Source organism: Haliotis asinina, chromosome 5 (genome assembly GCF_037392515.1).
Source record: "Haliotis asinina isolate JCU_RB_2024 chromosome 5, JCU_Hal_asi_v2, whole genome shotgun sequence".
Lineage (NCBI taxonomy): Eukaryota > Metazoa > Mollusca > Gastropoda > Lepetellida > Haliotidae > Haliotis > Haliotis asinina.
Window position 1 is genome coordinate 61,070,910 of NC_090284.1, and position 19,264 is coordinate 61,090,173.

General features: G+C 39.5%; 1 protein-coding gene across 2 annotated transcripts in view; it reads left to right on the forward strand.

The window, feature by feature from the left end:
* LOC137284980 (dehydrogenase/reductase SDR family member 11-like) overlaps positions 1 to 16,052 on the forward strand; it is a 52,341-nt gene extending 36,289 nt beyond the window's left edge. The window contains exons 2-7 of one of the 2 annotated variants that reach the window (XM_067817070.1): positions 4,789 to 4,998; positions 10,491 to 10,585; positions 11,344 to 11,473; positions 11,962 to 12,051; positions 14,002 to 14,067; positions 15,357 to 16,052. In XM_067817070.1, the coding sequence (XP_067673171.1) occupies positions 4,789 to 4,998; positions 10,491 to 10,585; positions 11,344 to 11,473; positions 11,962 to 12,051; positions 14,002 to 14,067; positions 15,357 to 15,398 (633 nt within the window). In that variant the 3' untranslated portion in view covers positions 15,399 to 16,052. The remainder of the gene's footprint in view (positions 1 to 4,788; positions 4,999 to 10,490; positions 10,586 to 11,343; positions 11,474 to 11,961; positions 12,052 to 14,001; positions 14,068 to 15,356) is intronic. The other variant, XM_067817072.1, reaches the window with a different exon arrangement.
* The last annotated feature ends 3,212 nt before the right edge of the window (positions 16,053 to 19,264 follow it).

Below are 19,264 nucleotides of genomic sequence, written 5' to 3' on the forward strand. Positions count from 1 at the left end.
GCTCCTTGGAAAAGTCTTAAACTCTCCATTACCAGATTCTGAGTCCAAAGAATCTCTCCCCAGTGAATTTCAAAGTTTCTTCACGCAGAAGATTGCCACAATCCATGCAGACATGATTGACTCAACTGCAGGGATCCCTAAGCTTGGAGTTCCTCCCGAATCAAATGAATCAGGCTGTGCCGAATCTGAGTCTCCACAACTTCTGAGTTTTGATTAGTTTGGTGAGGAGGAGGTTCTAAAACTAAAATCAAACCCTACCACATGTGACTTAGACCCTGTACTTACATCCATTGTTCTTGAATACATTGATATCCTTCTGCCAGTTCTCACAGGCATCATCAGCGCAAGTCTTTCGTCTGGACAAGTTCCTTCTGCTCTCAAAGAAGCACTTGTAAAGCCACTTTTGAAAAAGCCTGACTTAGATCAAGACACATTAAGTAACTACCGTCTGGTGTGAAACCTCAGCTTTCTCTCCAAGATTGCGGAGCGAGCAGTTTGCAATCGTCTGTCTGATCATCTTCAAGAACTAAACCTCCATGATCACTGCCAATCAGCATATTCCAAATTCCAACATGCTTTGTTGAAAGTGGTCATTGATTTACGACTTGGAATTGACAAGAAGCAGCTTGGGATTGTAGTTTTCCTAGATTTAAGCAGTGCTTTTGACACTATAGACCACAACAAACTCCTTCGCTGTCTCAAACATGACTTTCACATCGGTGGGGTCGCCTGGTTCCAGTCATACCTCTCTGCCAGATCTCAGTGCATGGTCATAGATGGCCATCGCTCCGATCAAATTGATCTTACTTGGGGTGTGCCACAAGGGTCCGTCCTAGGCCCTGTACTTTTTACTCTTTATGTAAAAGGGCTGGGAAGTGTCATTGATAGACACCATATCTATCACCACCATTATGCAGATGACTCGAGGTTATATAATCTCTTCAATCCAACCTCCACTCAGGTCAGTTCTGCTTTAACTGAACTTTCTGTCTGCTGTGAAGAAACAATGACTTGGATGCATGACAACAGGCTAAAACTCAATAGCTCAAAGACGGCGTGTATCATCTTGGGACCTTTAAAGCAATGTGTGATAGTAACTGTCTTGAATTTGATAATGCATCCATTGCAATCTCAGACACAGTTAAAGACCTGCTCGTTATTCTGGACTCTAGTCTGTCACTTGACAGCCATGTCTCACACATTGTCCGAGGCTGTTTCTGTCAACTCCGCAACATCGGTCACTTTCATTCCAAATATTAGCGCATTCAAAATGGAGCTGTTCGCATTGTCATGAAATTCAGAAAATACGCTGAAGTAAAGCCTCTCCTCCAATCCCTCCACTGGTTGCCGATCCAGTACAGGATACAGTATAAACTTCTATGCCTAACGTTTCAATGCCTCTCTTGATCTGCTCCTTCATATCTTGCTGCTTCACTGACCGTTCATCGACCTTCTTGAACACTCCTCTCCCTGGGCAAGGATCTTCTCATGCCCCCATCAGTCAGTACAACCACCTACTGTAAAAGATCCTTTTCATACGCAGCATCAACAGCCTGGAATCAACTGTCTCAACATCTGCGGGATTGTAATGAACTGTCCAATTTCAAGTCCCAACTAAAAACCCTTCTCTTCAAAACTTCCTTTTCCCTGTAGCTTTCCTTTCCTCCGTTAGTGTTTGTGCTTTGAGCATGTATAACACATGGGAAAAATGCGCATTATAAGTATATTATTATTATTATTATATTGAACAAGTGAACAAGTCACAAAATGTTAGATATTCAAGGTGTTTTGAAAGCAGAACAAAAGAAGCATTAGAAAGGCATCTTACAGGAGACAAATCAGTGATAACAGAAAACAGCTTACGTTTGTTATTTACTAACAGTTAATGTCAAATGGTCATCATCAATGCTATTCATTTGATTTATTCTAAAAACGTGGGCACACTTGTTTTCTGAAAGGCACATTCTAAATATTTGCCTGGTGCTCTAAGGCACGTATAGAAAAGAAAGTATTTTTATCCGTAACATTCATGGAGTGAGCAATATTCCTGCATAGTCCCAGAGTAGTTGTGTTCCAATTAATCGATTTGGTTGATGATTGTTTGTAAGAAAATTGTAATCATGGAATCGATCATAATATTTGTGATCGATCATTATTGGTTATTATCTGTCTGCATATCTGTATAATGTAACCAGTAAGTATTTATACTGTTTTCAATGTCAAATTTACTCATTTAATATTTATATCATGTGTATCCATGTCGGGTCACATAAGTCGCTATCTTGTAATAAGGGCAAGCATTTAAGCATACAAAAAGGAGCTCAGAGTGTGTCTGCATGTGACAAATGATAGCCTCGTATCATATAGCCTTGACTAACCTTATGACTGATCATTAAGTAATGATTGGTCGTTTTGATAATCCAAAGATTGATCATGAAAATTCAACCAATTCCCAACTGTGACACAGAGAGATAAATACATGGTACACTACCTACTGTGTTCTCATATATGTGGTTGTAACATACACTGTTAGTATTGTAAATATCATTGTACATGAATTATTTTGTGGAAACACGGTTCATCATCCGCACAAAATTGAACTGAAAAACAAGTAGACAATGGACTGACAAGCAGAGATGTCAGAGAAGGGATGCCATGACCATGCATCCCAAACCTGAGTGGACCTGTTGCTGATGCATATTCATACCCTGACCTACTTCCTAGAAGTACCTGTCTGGTATCAGTGTATGAAGCATACAGGTGTAAGCAATATTTTCCGTGTTACTTCATGTGTAATAATGTTAGATTATCGACTGAAATGGAGAACTTTATCTACTGTAATGAATAAACACAGTAATAAAATACTAGTAGTACATTTTCAGTAAATTACTGTTACTTTGAAGTCCTGAGAATGTGTAGAGTGATACCTGAGAAAGGGGTTGACATTCTTTAATGATAACGAGAAGAATAGGAAATCTATACATCAGAATACACAACATCTGTCTCCAGAAGTGTATCAAGATGGTATAAAAAAGGCAGGGCTCAATTTAAGAGATGCTGGCCCACTTGCAACCTAAGATACACCAGACAAATTCCTGCTTGTATTGGAATGTTTAATGTAAGAAAATTGCTTCTGAATTATTTAGATGTTTTAATCAGATGTTTTCCCACTGAAATACTGACTTGAACCTGGTGAAGTTTAGGCTAGTAACTGGGTTGCCTTGTTAAATATTGTGTTGCACCAGTTCAAGCAACAAAGCACTAACTTGAGCCCTGGTGGGTGAAATGGGTGAAATTTTGCTGTTGCTTTCCCTCATTGATATTGAAACTCAGCTGCCTCCAGACAGGGTGTTCCGAGGCTTACTGAGTTGGTTGACATATGTCAGCATATTCCCTATTGCCTAGATCCATGTTCACATGATGTTGATCACTGGATTGTCTGGTCAGTACTCTGTTATTTACCAGCCACCATCATATAGTTGTTGTGTGGCCGAATGGGACGTTAGACAGCAAAACAGAAGCTTATATTATTCAACATTAGTTATGGCAGAAAATGTTAGCTGTCAGTCAAATGGGGTGTTTACTGAGCTAACTGCACTGTGGAATAATGTAAACCTTGGTTGCCTTTGTGGACTGTGTTTGATTAATGAAGTTTACTGAGCACCAGCTTACTTGTTATTCTGTCCAGTGACAAGCACAATTGTCAGCTAACACTTACCACTGTAGCACTAAACTAATATTTAGTCTCAAAGAATCTTTTCTCAAAAATGTATGTCTATGAATAGAAAATCTAATCCAGCTGGAGTGAGTGAATGAGTTTAGTTTTACGCCGCACTATGCAATATTGCAGTTATATGGTGGTCTGTAAATAATCGAGTCTGGACCAGACAATCCAGTAATCAACAACATGAGCATCAATCTGCGCAGTTGGGAACCAATGACCTGTGTCAACCAGGTCAACGAGCCTGACCACCAAATCCCGTTGGTCACCTCTCATGACATAGTCGCCTTTTTTGGCAAGCATCGGTTGCTGAAGGCTTATTCTACCCTGGGACCTTCACGGGTCTAATCCGGTTGGAGCCCAAATGATGTATCATTACTAGAGCTGAAGTGTTGCACACATACCACTTTGTGGAAAGGGTCAAAGTTTCTGAGTATGCACAAGACCCTGTGCTAAATTTAACTGTGCATGGTTTACAGAAATTAGAGTTTCAGTTTTAAGTGCTAATGGCACAGATTGTTATGGGATAAATCTCTCTAAATGACTGATATCAAGCTAGAATTGTATTGATATTGTAAATCGAAATCATTGACTGGGTTACCCATATTTGCAAGAGACACATATTCTTCATTTTGAGTTCAAATTGATTATTTATTGTCTCTCATGCATTAAAAAGGAAATTCAGATTTAGTGGATTGAAGAGCAGTTAATATTTAGTTGACTGCAAGGTAGGTAGAGATTTAGGTATGCCTTTTTTAGTGTAAGTGTGCTGTTTATTGCTTATCTATGCCATGTCTTTTCTCAGATACCAAGCTAATCAGCATACCTCCAGTCTGTAGCTAAGGTTAGCTCCCTTTGAAACTTGAATGACTGATGATGCAGTTTCGCCTAACAGTCATAGATCAAGATTCATGTTTAATGCATGGTATGGAAACCATTTCACCAAGCTATAATTGATATGGATGCGCAAGAATGCTGGAAAGTTTTTGCAAATTTGAGAAGTAGATCTGTGAGACTGAATCGCATGATGAGACCAGTCAAACTACAACCACTTTCCCTTTTATCAGACACTAGCTACTGAACTGAAGAATGAACCTGGCATGGTCAAGGCAGTTCGTTGTGACATATCCAAGGAAGAAGATGTCTTGGCGATGTTCCAGACGATCAAGGCTGACCCTGACCTTGGTGGAGTGGACGTGTGCATCAACAACGCAGGTCTGGCCCACAATGAACCCCTGTTGACAGGAAGCACTTCCCAGTGGAGGGAAATGGTGGACGTAGGTTTTCCTTTGTTATTGTTCTTTGTTAAAATAACAGACACAGAGATTTTAATGTCATGTAATAGTTAATGAGAAATTGTGTGACACTAAAGTTCAGCATAAACCTTTGACTTGGGATTTGGGCGTACCAGCAGACTTCCCCTGACTTGAGGACTCATTTGATCCTGTGATAGAAATGTGAATGCTTCTCATATGAAATGAGATGGGAGTAAATGACACATTATGCATGACTATTTTATAGAATGGTGACCGTTTATTCATTTTAATGTCTTGCAGAGAGACAGAGCTCCAGAAAAGCTTTTTGCCTTGTTGTTATTATACTATACATTTAAAACTAAGTGGGTATGTATTCGTATAGATGCCCACCATGTTTTTAGAATTGGAGTATTCATTATAACAGAATAACAGGTGCAACATTTCTTATTCACTTATAGAATTCCAACAATGATATATCCATTTTTGCTGCAAGAAATAGTATGTGCCGTAGTCTACATCTGTTTTGGTGTATAACAAGTAACCAAGATGGATACTAGATGATATAACAACCATGTCTTCACTCTCACAGTTAGCTGAAAAAAACAATCTTGTTCCCATCTTGTTAATTTTTAAACTTATCCTATCTCACGTTATGCATCTCTCTTCATCTCGGCAGGTGAATAAGAAGAGGACGTCAGGTAGAGATAGGGCAGAAGGGCAGGGCAGAAGATGGTTCTTCAGCACCTAAGAAGGCAAAAAACGACCACCCTAAGTTGGCAGCATGGCGTTCTGCATCTAGGTCAGCAGATGAAGACTTTTTACAGGAGGCATCGGATTCTTATCTTAGTCAGGATCTCATGCAGTTATTTCGTCCGTCGACTTCGAGGAGTTAAGGGACGATAGCGTAGTTTCGTCACCACCACTCACTTTCTCAACCTCGTTTCCCACCCAATTCCGGATCACTCATCGATTCAGCAAATGGATCGGCATTCTTTTACTGCTTCCAATGTGCTTCGATCGTCTACATGAGATTGTGACATCCCAGAGCGTTTGAGTGATTCGGACAAAGGGAATCATTTGAGAGTGTTATCCCATCCTCTGCATGGTAGCGATTGGATTCAGGGGGAAGCGTTTCAACAACATGATGTGGCATTCGCTCAGCCTCTTGGAATTGATGCGGCAATTCGCAATGCGACAGCGTTCCCTTTACCTCAGATGGGTGAATGGACGTGGTCTGGGGCAACGTTTATTCACCAGCATGGTTCAGCGCTTCCTTGCGTCGATCGTACTCCAGTGATTTTCCAACTGATTCTTTCCAGTGCATCGGTGTGTTTTGATTCACCAATGGCATTTTGTACTTTGTTTACGGGTGTGCCGTGTGGAATCACCGCTTCGATTCCTCAGAGTGGTTTTGGTTCTGTGCCGATTCACAGGGTAGTGACTCAACATGCTGGTTTGAGTGGAAGCGGTGTCCGGAGTGTTGGGTACAGGAGTGCACCTCTTGTTTCTATGACAGTCCCACATGTGCTTACTTCAGCGGTGAGGACGCCTTTAGTTACCTGTTTGACGGGGTATTCAGGTGTTACGGGAGCAACGTATGGTGTACCGCATGCGACTGCTGTGCCTAGCTTACCAGTTTCATGGGTTCCGGGATCGGAAGCAGTTATGTCACAGCCCATGGACTTTGATGATTTTGTATTGCGAGTGGCTGCGGTGCTTCAGCGTCAGGATCCGGTAACTCCCTTCTCGTTGCCTGTAACCACGTCACAGACTACAGCGTCTCATGAGTTAGCTAGACTTCAGTAATCGGCTACAGTCTCCATTGTCAGATGGTTCTTTGAGTTCTGATGCGGTTGATACATGCTCACTGCTTGTGTTGATCGCTGACAAACTACAATTACACTGCTTGTGTTGATCGCTTACAAACTACAATTACAGCTGGTTGGTGAATCTAAAGAAGTCGGAACTGATCCCTACATGCCGTCTGCGGTTCATCGGGGTGGTATTCGAGACTAAGACCAGCAAACGTTTTGCGCCGAGGGAGAGGTTCGACAAGATGTTATGTCTGATTCCCCTTGCTTTGTCTCAGCCCACAACGCTCTAGCAATGGCAGGCGCTTTTGGTATTACTGTCGTCTGCTCAGACTCTCACTCTCAGGGGTTAACTTCAGCTTCGACCCTTGCAAATATTTCTTGCTCCTCATATCAGGAAGGGCGACCTGTCCGCATTGATCATGTTACCCAGGGAGCTTCATTCTCATCTACTATGGTGGATGCAAGAATCGAACATTTGCGGCAGAGTTTGTTTAGAGCCGTTGGTGCCGTTTCACCACCTGTATGTGGCTGAGTCACTACATGGGTGTGGAGCTCACCTTCTCAGTCAGCAAGTGGCAGGACAGTGGTCTCCCGCAGATCGCGCATGCCACATCAATGTCTTGGAACTCAAGGCAGTAATTTTGGTGATCACTCATAGGGAAGACCAGCTAAGAGGTTTGTCTCTCATGATAAGGTCAGACAATGAAGTGGTCATTTGGTACATCAATTGAATGGGATCGACGGGGTCGACCCTAATTTTGAGGTGGACTCGTCTGTCCCCAACGGCATGGAAGCTGCATTCAGAGGAGTTCAGGGCTATTTGCCTCCAGCTGACGGAGCCGACTATAGACCTGTTCGCCACCAGATTCAATCGTCAGCTGCTGGTGTTTGTGTCTCCTATTCCGGATCCGTTAGCCTGGGGACTAGACACCCTCCGTGGGATGGTCACAACGCTTATGCGTTTCCTCCACCGGCCCTTCTTCCACGTGTCCTTCTCAAGTTGCGTCCGACACAGCAGATGACACTGCTTTTGGTCATGCCCTTTTGGCCAAGGGTTATTCTAAATGTGTCGCTACTGCCATCACTACAGCACATTGTACATCCACAAGGTCACTTTATGACAAGTGGAGGATTTCGAGTCATATTGCAGAGGGAAGGGCATTATGTCTCCCACGACAGCATTGCCACAGATGGTTGCAGAGTATGTTCAACACCTACGATCTACTAGGAAGTTGAAGGGAACTGTGTTATCTACCTACTTAGCTGCACTTAACATAGTTATTGCAGCGGCAACAGGAGTGAAGTTGTCTACTGTCCATGAGCTCCAGTCTGCAGAGATCATATAAATTGGCGGATCAATCATAGAAGTTTCGGGTTCTAGCTTTGGTTTTGTCCGTTGTCTTACATCTTATCTTACATCGAATGAACATGAACCATTGACTGGGAAAGATTTTGCACATGTCACTTTCAAGACCTTCTTCCTTCTGGCCATTGCTACAGCTACGCGTATATCCAAGTTACATGCGTTGGATGTTTTGCGGGTACGCTTTGAAAGGTCTCTACATGCTACAGGCTTAAGGTGGGATTTTCTTGCCAAGAACCAGTTAACGGGACAGCCGGATCATACCTTCAGTATCCCTCCACTGTCATCTATCCTGGGTCCAGAAGACACTGAAGATTTATCCTTGTGCCCAGTTATACTTGGATATACTTGGCCGCCTCTAAGGACCGCCACAGACTATGCAAGAGGCTCTTCATCCCACTTTCAACGGCTTCCAAAGCAGAAGTATCACATACAACCTTGGCTTTCTTGGTTGGGATCCACGATTCTGCCACCACCTTCGTCCGCAAAGCCTCATGAGACTTGGCGCTCCATAGGAACTGTTTACTGCAAGCCATTATGGAAGGTTGCTTTTGGAAGTCAGATACTGTGTTTGCCACTCATTACCTATGGAATGTATCAGTCATGGACGTTGAAAGCCTTCATCAATTCGGTCCATTGGTCCTGGTGCAGCAGGTGTCTTCAACCCGTCAACCCATCATCTCCGTGTACTTGCTCTTGCTTTGTACATAATAAACGATATCAATGTTATCCATATCTTATGTACTTTGTTCAAATGGGCTAGATCGTTCTCACCTCGGAAATTAGGGCATGGTGTACTGTCATACCCATGGCTGGATAGACTGTGCGGGCAGTCTTGTGTACGTGCAGAGATGATCGACACACCGCTTATTGACCTCTACGATCATGTCAGTGAAGCGTTGAATTTTGATTACCTAATGGTTTTCGAAGCGTTCGCTCCTAGGTCCTTTCTTACCGTATCGAACGTTAAACTAGTTGAACATCCGGGCTTCTCCTCCTTCCACTGCCATCCAGCGTGTGTCTGTGGGGTGTAGTTTCGAAGCAGGGACATGTCAGATCACTGGGGTCTCCTGATAAATCGTGGGGCGGCGGCATTAATTCCTTGCCAAACTGCATCCTTTTGCTTAGCACAAGTTGCGGCTGAAACCACATTTACTTTGGAGCGCCCACTCCCTAGAGTTTTTGTGCTGTGTAAGCAAAGGGGTTTCCAAAGCAACCCATCACAAATATGGAATAGCATATTGGGAGTTGGTGCTACTCTTTTCCCCTTGTGGAATGCATCCTCGTCTGTGCAGTGTGTCAGGGGGTAATCTGCAGCCCTCCAGACAACTGTGGGATAATGCAAAACGTGAGATAGTTTAAGTTTAAAAATTTGGAAATTTTAACTATAAATTGTATATTTATATACTTATCCCATCTCATGCGATAGATGCCCACCCTTCCTTTCCCACATCACAGATTACTTGGAGCTCCAAGAAGAGAATGACAAGTAGAGTCATGTGATCGGCTGCGCGTACAGGTTGATTGACAGGCGTCTATTGTAGGGGCAGAGGTCGGGTGGTCAGAGGCCACCTCAAATATTGGATTTGTTCACAAAAAGAAAACAGCTATTTGATTGGTCGCTATTTATAGATGGGCCAATATGTGAATGGTTAGCAAACCATGATTAGTATTCTATATCTGTTGCACATTATATTTACATTTTTAATCGCAAATATTTAGAGGTGGTACAACTTATGTTTGATAGGCTTGAATTGATACGATACCGAACATGATTTTGATGTATGGGGTAAACATGCATTGTTACTTTGGCGTAGCGTAAACATAAATATTTAGTGTTTTCATATGCTAGCATTTTTTTCTTGCATATTTCAACTTTTCCATATCATATTTTACGCAAATACACAGTTTGTCTGGAGTGATGTTTCATTGATATTCTTCTTGGTTGGTTGATTGGTTGTATGACACCACTCTTAGCAATATTCCAACTATATGACAGCACTCTTTAAATAACTTAATCTCAACCAGACAATTAAGTGATCAAGAGCATGAGCATCAATCTACGCAAGTGGGATGTGTTGACATGTCAACAAAGCTCTCAAGCCTGTCCAACAGACCCTATTAGCCACGTCTTAAGACAAGCAGTGCTGAATACCAGTTCTAATCTGGATATTCACTGGGTCTCCCTTTATGTAAGGTTCCACCATGCTGATTTGTTTCATATAATACTGGGGCTTTAATTACAGTAAAGAAAGACACAGGTGCGAAACCCTGATCACTAAATGCATAGTCTGTCATGTTATACCTGGGTTTCAAGGTAGTGTATTCTGTTACAGGTAAATATCCTTGGCCTGTGCATGTGCACCAGAGAGGCCTTCAAGTCCATGCAGGAGAGGAAGGTGGATGATGGACACATCATCCTGCTCAACAGGTAGGTTACACAGCGTCAAAGCACTATGACTGAAAAATACAAAATCCCACTTAAGCTACTTCAGATATTGATGATTCATCATTGTTTATTTTTTAAATGGACCAAAATGCAAGTCAGTCCTGCTGTTTAATGTTTGATGGGAGTGCAGACACTATTTCGTTCAGTTTACGTGCATTGCATTGAAATGATTTTGATCTATGACTGAATACATCCTTTTGAGTTTCCTCACACACCCAATGGTTGCCATGATGCAGAAAACCTGCATGTTTGATGCACAAATTATCTAAATATGATGCAGTGCATAAGCTTGCATCATTGTTGACACAATGATAGAGGGCCCTTAGTTCATATAATCTAAACTTATATTTGATGTAGTTTTAAAATGCCAGTTAAATACTTGATCTGCCTTACCTTGTTTTTTTGCTGTTGTCAAACAACTGAAGTTGACTCCCAAAAATGTCTCCATGACTCCCACTCATGACACCAGGGAGTCATGATGACTTCTAAATTTTTATGCTATTTGCAAACAATACACTGGTTATGAAATTTCTTGTTTAGATTCTTTCATACAGTAAAGGTTTCAGTCAAAGGTTCAGGTGAAAGTTTCATGGTTTTGTAACCTCTTGGTTGTTTTATCAGGATATCAATTTATGTTCTGAAATATTTGTGACAACATGAAAGCAGTGATTTTGTTGTTTCACCCAGCCATACCACTGCAGTTGTGGTGACGTTTTCTTGTTCTTGTTTCATGATTGTAGTATGTCTGGTCATCGTGTCATACCGAACAGTGCTTCACACTTCTATTCTGCAACAAAGTTTGCTGTAACTGGAATAGTTGAAGGCCTCCGACAAGAGTTGAGAGAGTTGAAAAGCGGGATCCGTGTAACGGTAACAAGATATCATATAGCTCATTTTCTCCCAAAGAATTTATCCCCAGAAACTTCCTACACTGAGAGATCAAGGCTGTTTCTGTTCAGACAGGAAAACTTCTATAAACTTGCATTTTGAACAGACCATTTGTATGTGTTGAGTGAAAGATGACATGGAACTAACTCTCCATGATCACTTTAGCAATGGTAAAATAATTTACATATCAAAATTATGTTTGATCCAAGCAATAGGTGTTACTTAAGATTATGCACTGTAATGGAGCTTGCATGGGCATGTAGTAATTTGGTATCTAACACAAAGGAGGAACCGGGGGTTTGATAAGGTCTTCTGAAATTAATTAATCATGAAATTAATGTGAGCATTTTATTAATACGAAAATTTGTCTGTATTCTTTTCTCACTGTTATAATGATGCATTTCAGTCTGACCATGTCTACCTTTGAGAATTGAGAAAGGAGCACAATTTCCTCTATTTGTGTTTTCCAGTCAATAAGCCCAGGTCTGGTGGAGACAGAGTTCAGCTATCGCATGATGAAAGATGATGGAAAAGCTAAGGCCATTTACAGCTCGATTCCGGTTAGTGTCTTGAGCAGTTTAGTTGTGGTTTCCATATGGTTTACGTGATGCTGATCAGATGATGACAGTATGTATACTCAAGGAAACAAATAAGGGAAGATGTGAAAGTACAAGTGTTCCTTTATTCTTTTCCATGTTTCTTCACAAGGTATGCTTTTGTACTGTGAGTGAAATTCTGGAAATAAATAAAAGAACACTTGCACTTTCATGTATTCCCTTATTTGTTTCTATGAATATACATGACAACACTGATTCTACTCAGATAAATCAGCTGCCCTTTCAAACGTACTGAAATATTAACTGTCCTTGAACGTCTCTTTGCAAATTTATTGTGAATATAATTTCTCCTAGAGAAATAGTCATAACACTCACAAAAATATATAAATGTGTGAACTGAAGTGCAGAAATCAAGCACTCTGTAATTACATTTGAGAAAAAATGCTTTATGTCCTTCGCCTCTGTTGGGATACAGGAACAGTTATCTATCACTTGACTGTGTTAAAATATTCACATCTCTCCCAGCCATGACTGGGATATCACATGGTACTGCAATAAACTTCCAACTAACAATAAAATTGTGTCAGGGTTTTTTAAGGCATTAGCAACTGTTTTCCAAACCTAAGTACATTGACATGCCATATTATTACTAAACTTAAAAATGTGTCATAGCTACAAATTTCAACAAGACATCATACTGATCTATTCATGTAAATGTTTGTGTGATCATCAGGTGGTTTAGGGATGCACCAGTATGCGTGTTAAAGGGGCACTGATGCGGGACAATTTCCGTGGACTGGTTGTTCCTTTTGTTATTGTTTTTCTCCCGTGAGTACCCAGATGATATCCCAGAAATCACAACTTTTTTGTGACCTCTGCTGCGCACCCTGTATGCACAATTGAGAGTTTAATTATAGACAGATCAACTAAGGTGAAGTTATTTTTACTTTATTACAAATGTATTATGAAAACAAATGAAACACTTTGACGGTTAATCATCTGCCAGTGGTAGATATGGTAAAAAACTATTAGGACAGAAAATAACAAAGCCAGTGTATTTATATTTTGTCTCATAACCCTAATTAGTTTATTGTCATATTTGTATGATTTTGCAAATTAATGAAAGAACACACAGTCTGCTTATGTTTATAGTAAATTTCTAACTTTAGTATATCATTTAAACATTGTATAGACTGCCAATGTGGATCCTATTTCACACACGTCAGATTTCAGATTTCTGTACCAGTGGCAAAGGCGTCGTTTTTAGTTTACGAATTCAAATAAATCAACTTTGATCTTTTATTATCAAAGATGATAAAAGATCAAAGATATTATCAAAGATAATAAACCAGGTTAGCTACCAAAATTTATGTAAAATTTTTGCTATGACAGCTGGGCCAACCCTCAAAACTATCTAAATATAAAGCTTTGCAATCTTTTGGACTTGTATGAAACAAATGGCTTGCTACGTGCCTGTAGACTTCATATTTTCACATGACATGATTAAATATCGACATAAAAAGCATGTAAATAGGTTCAAATTGGATCAGTCACAATACCATCCAGGCATTAGAAAAAAAAAAAAGCTACATTTCTGGGATATTTGGTTACAGTCAGACAAGGAATACCATGGATATTTTTAAATAATGGCATATGATGGGCATCCGGCCTCCTTACGGCTTAGGGTGAAGAAATTCTGCTAATGTGGACAGGAGCCCAGTCACTTTGTCCATCACGGTCGAGGGAGTGGGTGCTGACCAATTTGCTGCTTGGTTTCGTAATTACACCGTTGGTGAGAAACATCGTTCGCTCCGCATCAGTGCCCCTTTAATAACAAAGTGTTACTGTTAGTTTAAATAGGGGCATTCTAGGCTTCTAGGCAAGGACTTGCCTAGACACATCTCTACACACATCGCCTTCATATCCAATAACACCTACTTTTTGATCTTCTAGTGTCTGCAGGTAGACGACATCACGAACACTGTGATATTTTCACTGCAGTCTCCAAAGCACATGGAGGTGAGTCACAGACTTGAATCTTTAGTTGCATGGTTGTCATGTGCAGGTCATTGCTTTAGTCATTTCTTATTTATGGTTCAGCAGTTGATCATTGTAGGTACCATTATCATTGTTTCTAAGCCACATGTGATGGTCAGTTTAATTTAACTAGATACTATAAGGTGCATTGTACTGTTTGCATGAAACCTTTATATATACAGAACTAAAACAAGCAAAGTTCGTGTTGTCCTTGGTTTGTCAGAACATGACATACTTGCAGCTACCTGTTATCATTGCTCGCTATGACATTTCATGAATTTTGATTCACCTTTGAAATGGCTTAAAACAAGTCAACATCAACTGATTGAAAAAGTGCTTTCTCAGGCAGTAATTTCAAATAGATGACTTCATTTCCAGAAATAATTTTGACAAAATTTTCAGTTCAAAATTTGGTTCCTTCTGCTTAAATGATTATGTTACAAAAGGGACTGGTGGATGTTGACTTACATGACATCAGTCACACATGTACAACCTGTTATCACTAGTGTCCTAGTCTCTTTCAAGTTGAGGGGCAGTGGGAATGCATGGTGGTTATGTAGAATGCATGGGTTTGATTCCTTACAATGGGTACACTGAGTGAAGCCCATTTCTGGCATTCCCACTGTCATATTGCTGGAATATCGCTAAGGTGGTGTAAATCTAAAATCACTCTTTCAAGGTTGCATGATAAAACATGTCCAACTTTCACTTCTTAGGCTAGTAATTGATTCTCTGATATCTTGAAAATCCAGGAATTTTGTTTTAATGAAAAGCTAAGGTGTGATTTATGTGAGCTTGAAGGGAGCCTTGTGTTTTGGCAGAGTTGGAAATTTCTGAAAACTCCTGTTAAGTTCTGGTGAGACCAAAAAAAATAATGTTGTGGTTCTGATTACCGGACCAACCCTTGAATTCTGGTGCCAACACTAATTTTCTTATGTGGTATGAATGGAATAAGCTTTCAGATACCATTATATTTCCTGGCACTGACAGACATTGGCTATTCTGATAGAGAAAGGCAACATGATATGCCAAAACCTTGATTGAATAAACATCTATACATTGTGAAGTGTGTTACTAGTTTGTACTTTACTTCTAAAAATGAATGTCAACAAAAAAATTTCTACCCACCTACTCTAAGTTTTAAAGGGGTGTAATCGGAACCACAACATTGTTTTCATTTGGCCTGAGCGGTACAGATCATGATTGTGTAAGTCATTATATGCATTGTGGTTGAAATTATTCATATCAAGATGTGATGTTTGCTTTTCTAGATTAATGACGTCCTGATCAGACCAACTGCACAGTCCAGTTAGAGGAGAACTTTGGTCAGGAAAATAATCCAGGGCTGTTGTTTTGGTATACTACATGTGTGTATTACATGTCAGCACATACTCACAATATTCACAGTAGTTTTACAAAATCATGCAGACTTGCAAATTAAAAGATGTAAATGATGTCATGAAAGGGTGCTATATTGTGTCAACCTTGAATCTTTGTTGACATTGTTATAGATTGTCCTGTTGTAATTGTATATGTAGCTTAGCACTCAAGACACCAAATGTTGAGAAAACGGTCATTGAAATAAACAGTTTAAGCATTTGGATCACTGCCAACTCACAAAATATTTTGTTTTGAATGAAAAAGCTCTCTTTATACAAAAGCGAAACATGTTAAAGTACCTTGACATTGTTGAAGAGAACAAGAGGTGAGATTTTAATTTTACCCCCCCAAAAAAAACAACTGATGTTTTATGTTTGAGTGTTTGTGTATCTTTAAACATAATTGTATTTACAGACTGGATTGTCACAGTGTTGTGAGCTTATCCAGTGTGGTGTGTTATTGATTTGATTATCGATATGAATTTATGATTTCCTTGTTAGACCTTGTCATTTAACAAATGATTTTGTCTATGCACTATATATCAGATATTATTTTAGAAGACTGAATGAATAAAAACATTAATTAAATTTTTATTTTTTGTGTTTATTTGTAACTTACACACCAAGTTCACATAATAATGATTTTGTGTTGTTGTCTTCTTTTGTTTTGATTTTGTTGTTGTCTAATGCTGTACTCAACAATATTGTAGCTATATTACTGCAGTGTGCAAACAATGATGTCTTAGGTCTCTGATTGGCAATTGAAATGATACACATAAGAAACAGTTCTACTGATGTTAGCTTCTTACTATGGGGGGCACAGTGTTGTTCAGGTGATGCTGGCGTAAGGATATTCATTTTGTTCATAATAATAAAGATGCTTTGGGGATATGATGACATGCATAAACCAAGTCAGCAAGACTGACTAGCTGATTCTGTAAGTTGCTTCTTTTGACAAGCGTGGGTTGCTGAAAACATATTTCCACTGTTGTCAGAGGCAACTAACGGGATCGGGTAGAAAGGCTTACTGAGTTGGCTGACACGTCATTGGTTCCCAATCACTCAGATTGATGATCATGATGTTGATCACTGGAGTATCTGGTGTAGACTTGATTTTTTGAAGCCATATAGCTGGAATATTGCTGAGTGCAGCTTAAACCTAAACTCACTCACTCACTGAAGACCTGGTCTAACCTGGATCTTCATGGGCCACAGATTTTGGGCTGGATCTTCATGGGTCACATATTTTGTGAGTGAGTGGAATGGTGTATGATCCTACTGTTGATCCATATATCTTATATCCAACCACACTTGAAGGTTGAGGCTGGCTTATTGCCATCCTGCTCTTGACAAAAAGAGTTGGAAGGATTTGTATCATAGTGTGGAATGGCAGAAGGTTCAGTAACTAGCCAAACTGGACAGTATTGAGAAGGTAAATTCATTGGATTCATTCTTTTTAGAATGAGGTGGATTCAGACCATATCTAATCTGTATGGATGCTGGTTCATGGACAGTCACATTTGTCAATATCACAGAGGTCAAAGGTCGCTTAACTGGCAAGATCTTAATGTGGCCTGACACCAGTGACTGCATGCAGGGTTTAATGTTTGAATGTAGAGGTAATATTTAAGTCAGAGGTCACAGACAGGCTGGTGTTCTGTGAGCTGGTCAAAACAAGGTCATACGCATAACTGGTCTCTTTTATAATGACAAGCTTTCATTGGGTTACAATGGGTTATTGGGACCAAGACAGATATGTCTGGGCAAGGGCCTGTTGTCCTGAACTATACTCTGACATTTAGTGAAAGTATTTATGGGTATGAAATAATGTCTCTTCAATGAGAAAGGGCCATTGTGTGGCAGTCACCCAGATAGTTAGAGAAATATTAAATTGGAATTCTACTCATATATACACGGTTGTTGGTGGTAACTACATTGTACATGGTTGTTAGTGGTAACATGTACATGGTTGTTGGTGATAATACATGAATGGTTGTTGGTGGTAACGTACATGGTTGGTGGTGGTAACATGTACATGGTTTTTGGTGATAACATGTACATGAGTGTTAACGATGACATGTACATGGTTGTTGGTGATAATACATGAATGGTTCTTGGTGATAACATGTACTTGATTGTTGGTGGTAACATGTACATGGTTTTTGGTGATAACGTACAAGAGTGTTAACGCTGACATGTACATGGTTGTTGGTGATAACATGTACAAGATTGTTGGTGATAACATGTACATAATTGTGGGTGATAACATGTACATGGTTGTTGGTGATGACACATGCATGGTTGTTGGTGCTTGATATCAACAGCCATAAAGAAAGCTCTGAAATTCAGTGACAAATCATCGACACTCGAGTGATGACCCAATCACACCAAAAACAAAAACACCTAAATTGTTTAAAGTTTTTGGAGAACAAGGACTTGGACAAAAACTTCAGTACAAACTTCAACAACTATAGCAATATTTAAACCTCTCATCAGGGGCAGATACAGCTTTTTCAGAAAGAGGGGTACACACTTCATTTTCCCCCAAGTTTCAAACTGCAGAAGACACAGAGCTTCTACTCTGGGCTTATGAAACAAAGAAATATTACTCAAGCATAATGAAGTGGACAACATCAAAGAAAAGAAAAGCACAGTATTAAAGTCACATAGATACAATAAAACAGGCATTTCTCAGTTCAGAAATTCAACATCTATCTTCAAAAAATGAATTTTAAGGAAAAGGTAAAGTACTTTGGGAAATAGAACGATGGATTAGTAAAGTCAAGAAATGACCCTAAATTTCACTCACTGACATTCTTTGTAAGACTCTTACCTCAGTTGGTACCAAAAGGCTACAAATTTTGTGTGATGATAATAACATAGTAAATGAGGCCCAGGCATGTTTCAGAGATGGTTACTCTACTGTACATCACATGTTTGATATCCAGGCTGAAAATAAAAAGTATGGCATAATGTGTTAAGCCCATTTCTGATGTGATATATTGCTGGAATATGGCGAAAAGCAGCATAAGACTAAACTCACTTGCACACTGTTTAAAAGTATTGCTGCAAAATTAAGGGAAGATTCTACTGCCTTGTGATTTTTAGGGCATTTACATAGGACTGGGATACCTTGCAAGTTTTATAGCATTATTGCATCAATGTATTCCAGTAATTCAGCCTGTGTCAGAACTCCATGTAACCTTTCATCAAGTGTATTGTAAGTACAAGGCAGGGATGTATTCTAAGCCCACAGATATTTCATAGCTTTATTGACAATCTTTATAGGACATTAAACTAGGAGGTGGCCAGAGAATCTTCATTAATGAGTTTTCTAGCAGTTGTAAGTTGATTAAAAAAAATAAAATGTTTTGGAAAGCTTTTGTAATAGTAAAGGGATGAACGTTAATTAACTTGAATAAAATGAATATTATTGTTTTTAGAAAAGGTCCTATAATGGTTCCTCTGTTGAAATGGTTTCTTTTTTAAATTGAAGATTATTGTTCTTAGAAATGGTTCCATAATGGTGCCTCTGTTGAAACAGTTTCTTTTCATACCTGCAATGTATTTAAGATTATTTAGGATTCCAATGCCGAGACATGTCTTGCATGTAAAACTATTATGTCTTCAATGGTTTTCAGAAGAAAAGAGGTAACATAGATTTCATTGATTTACTTAATATTTCTGATTGAATGTTTGTACCAGTTCCTTGTTTTGAGGCCAGACCAATTATGTTTTTTGTTTTAAGGATCTGCCAGTTATATTTTTTCAAGAGTAAGAAAAGAAAATTATTTTTCCCT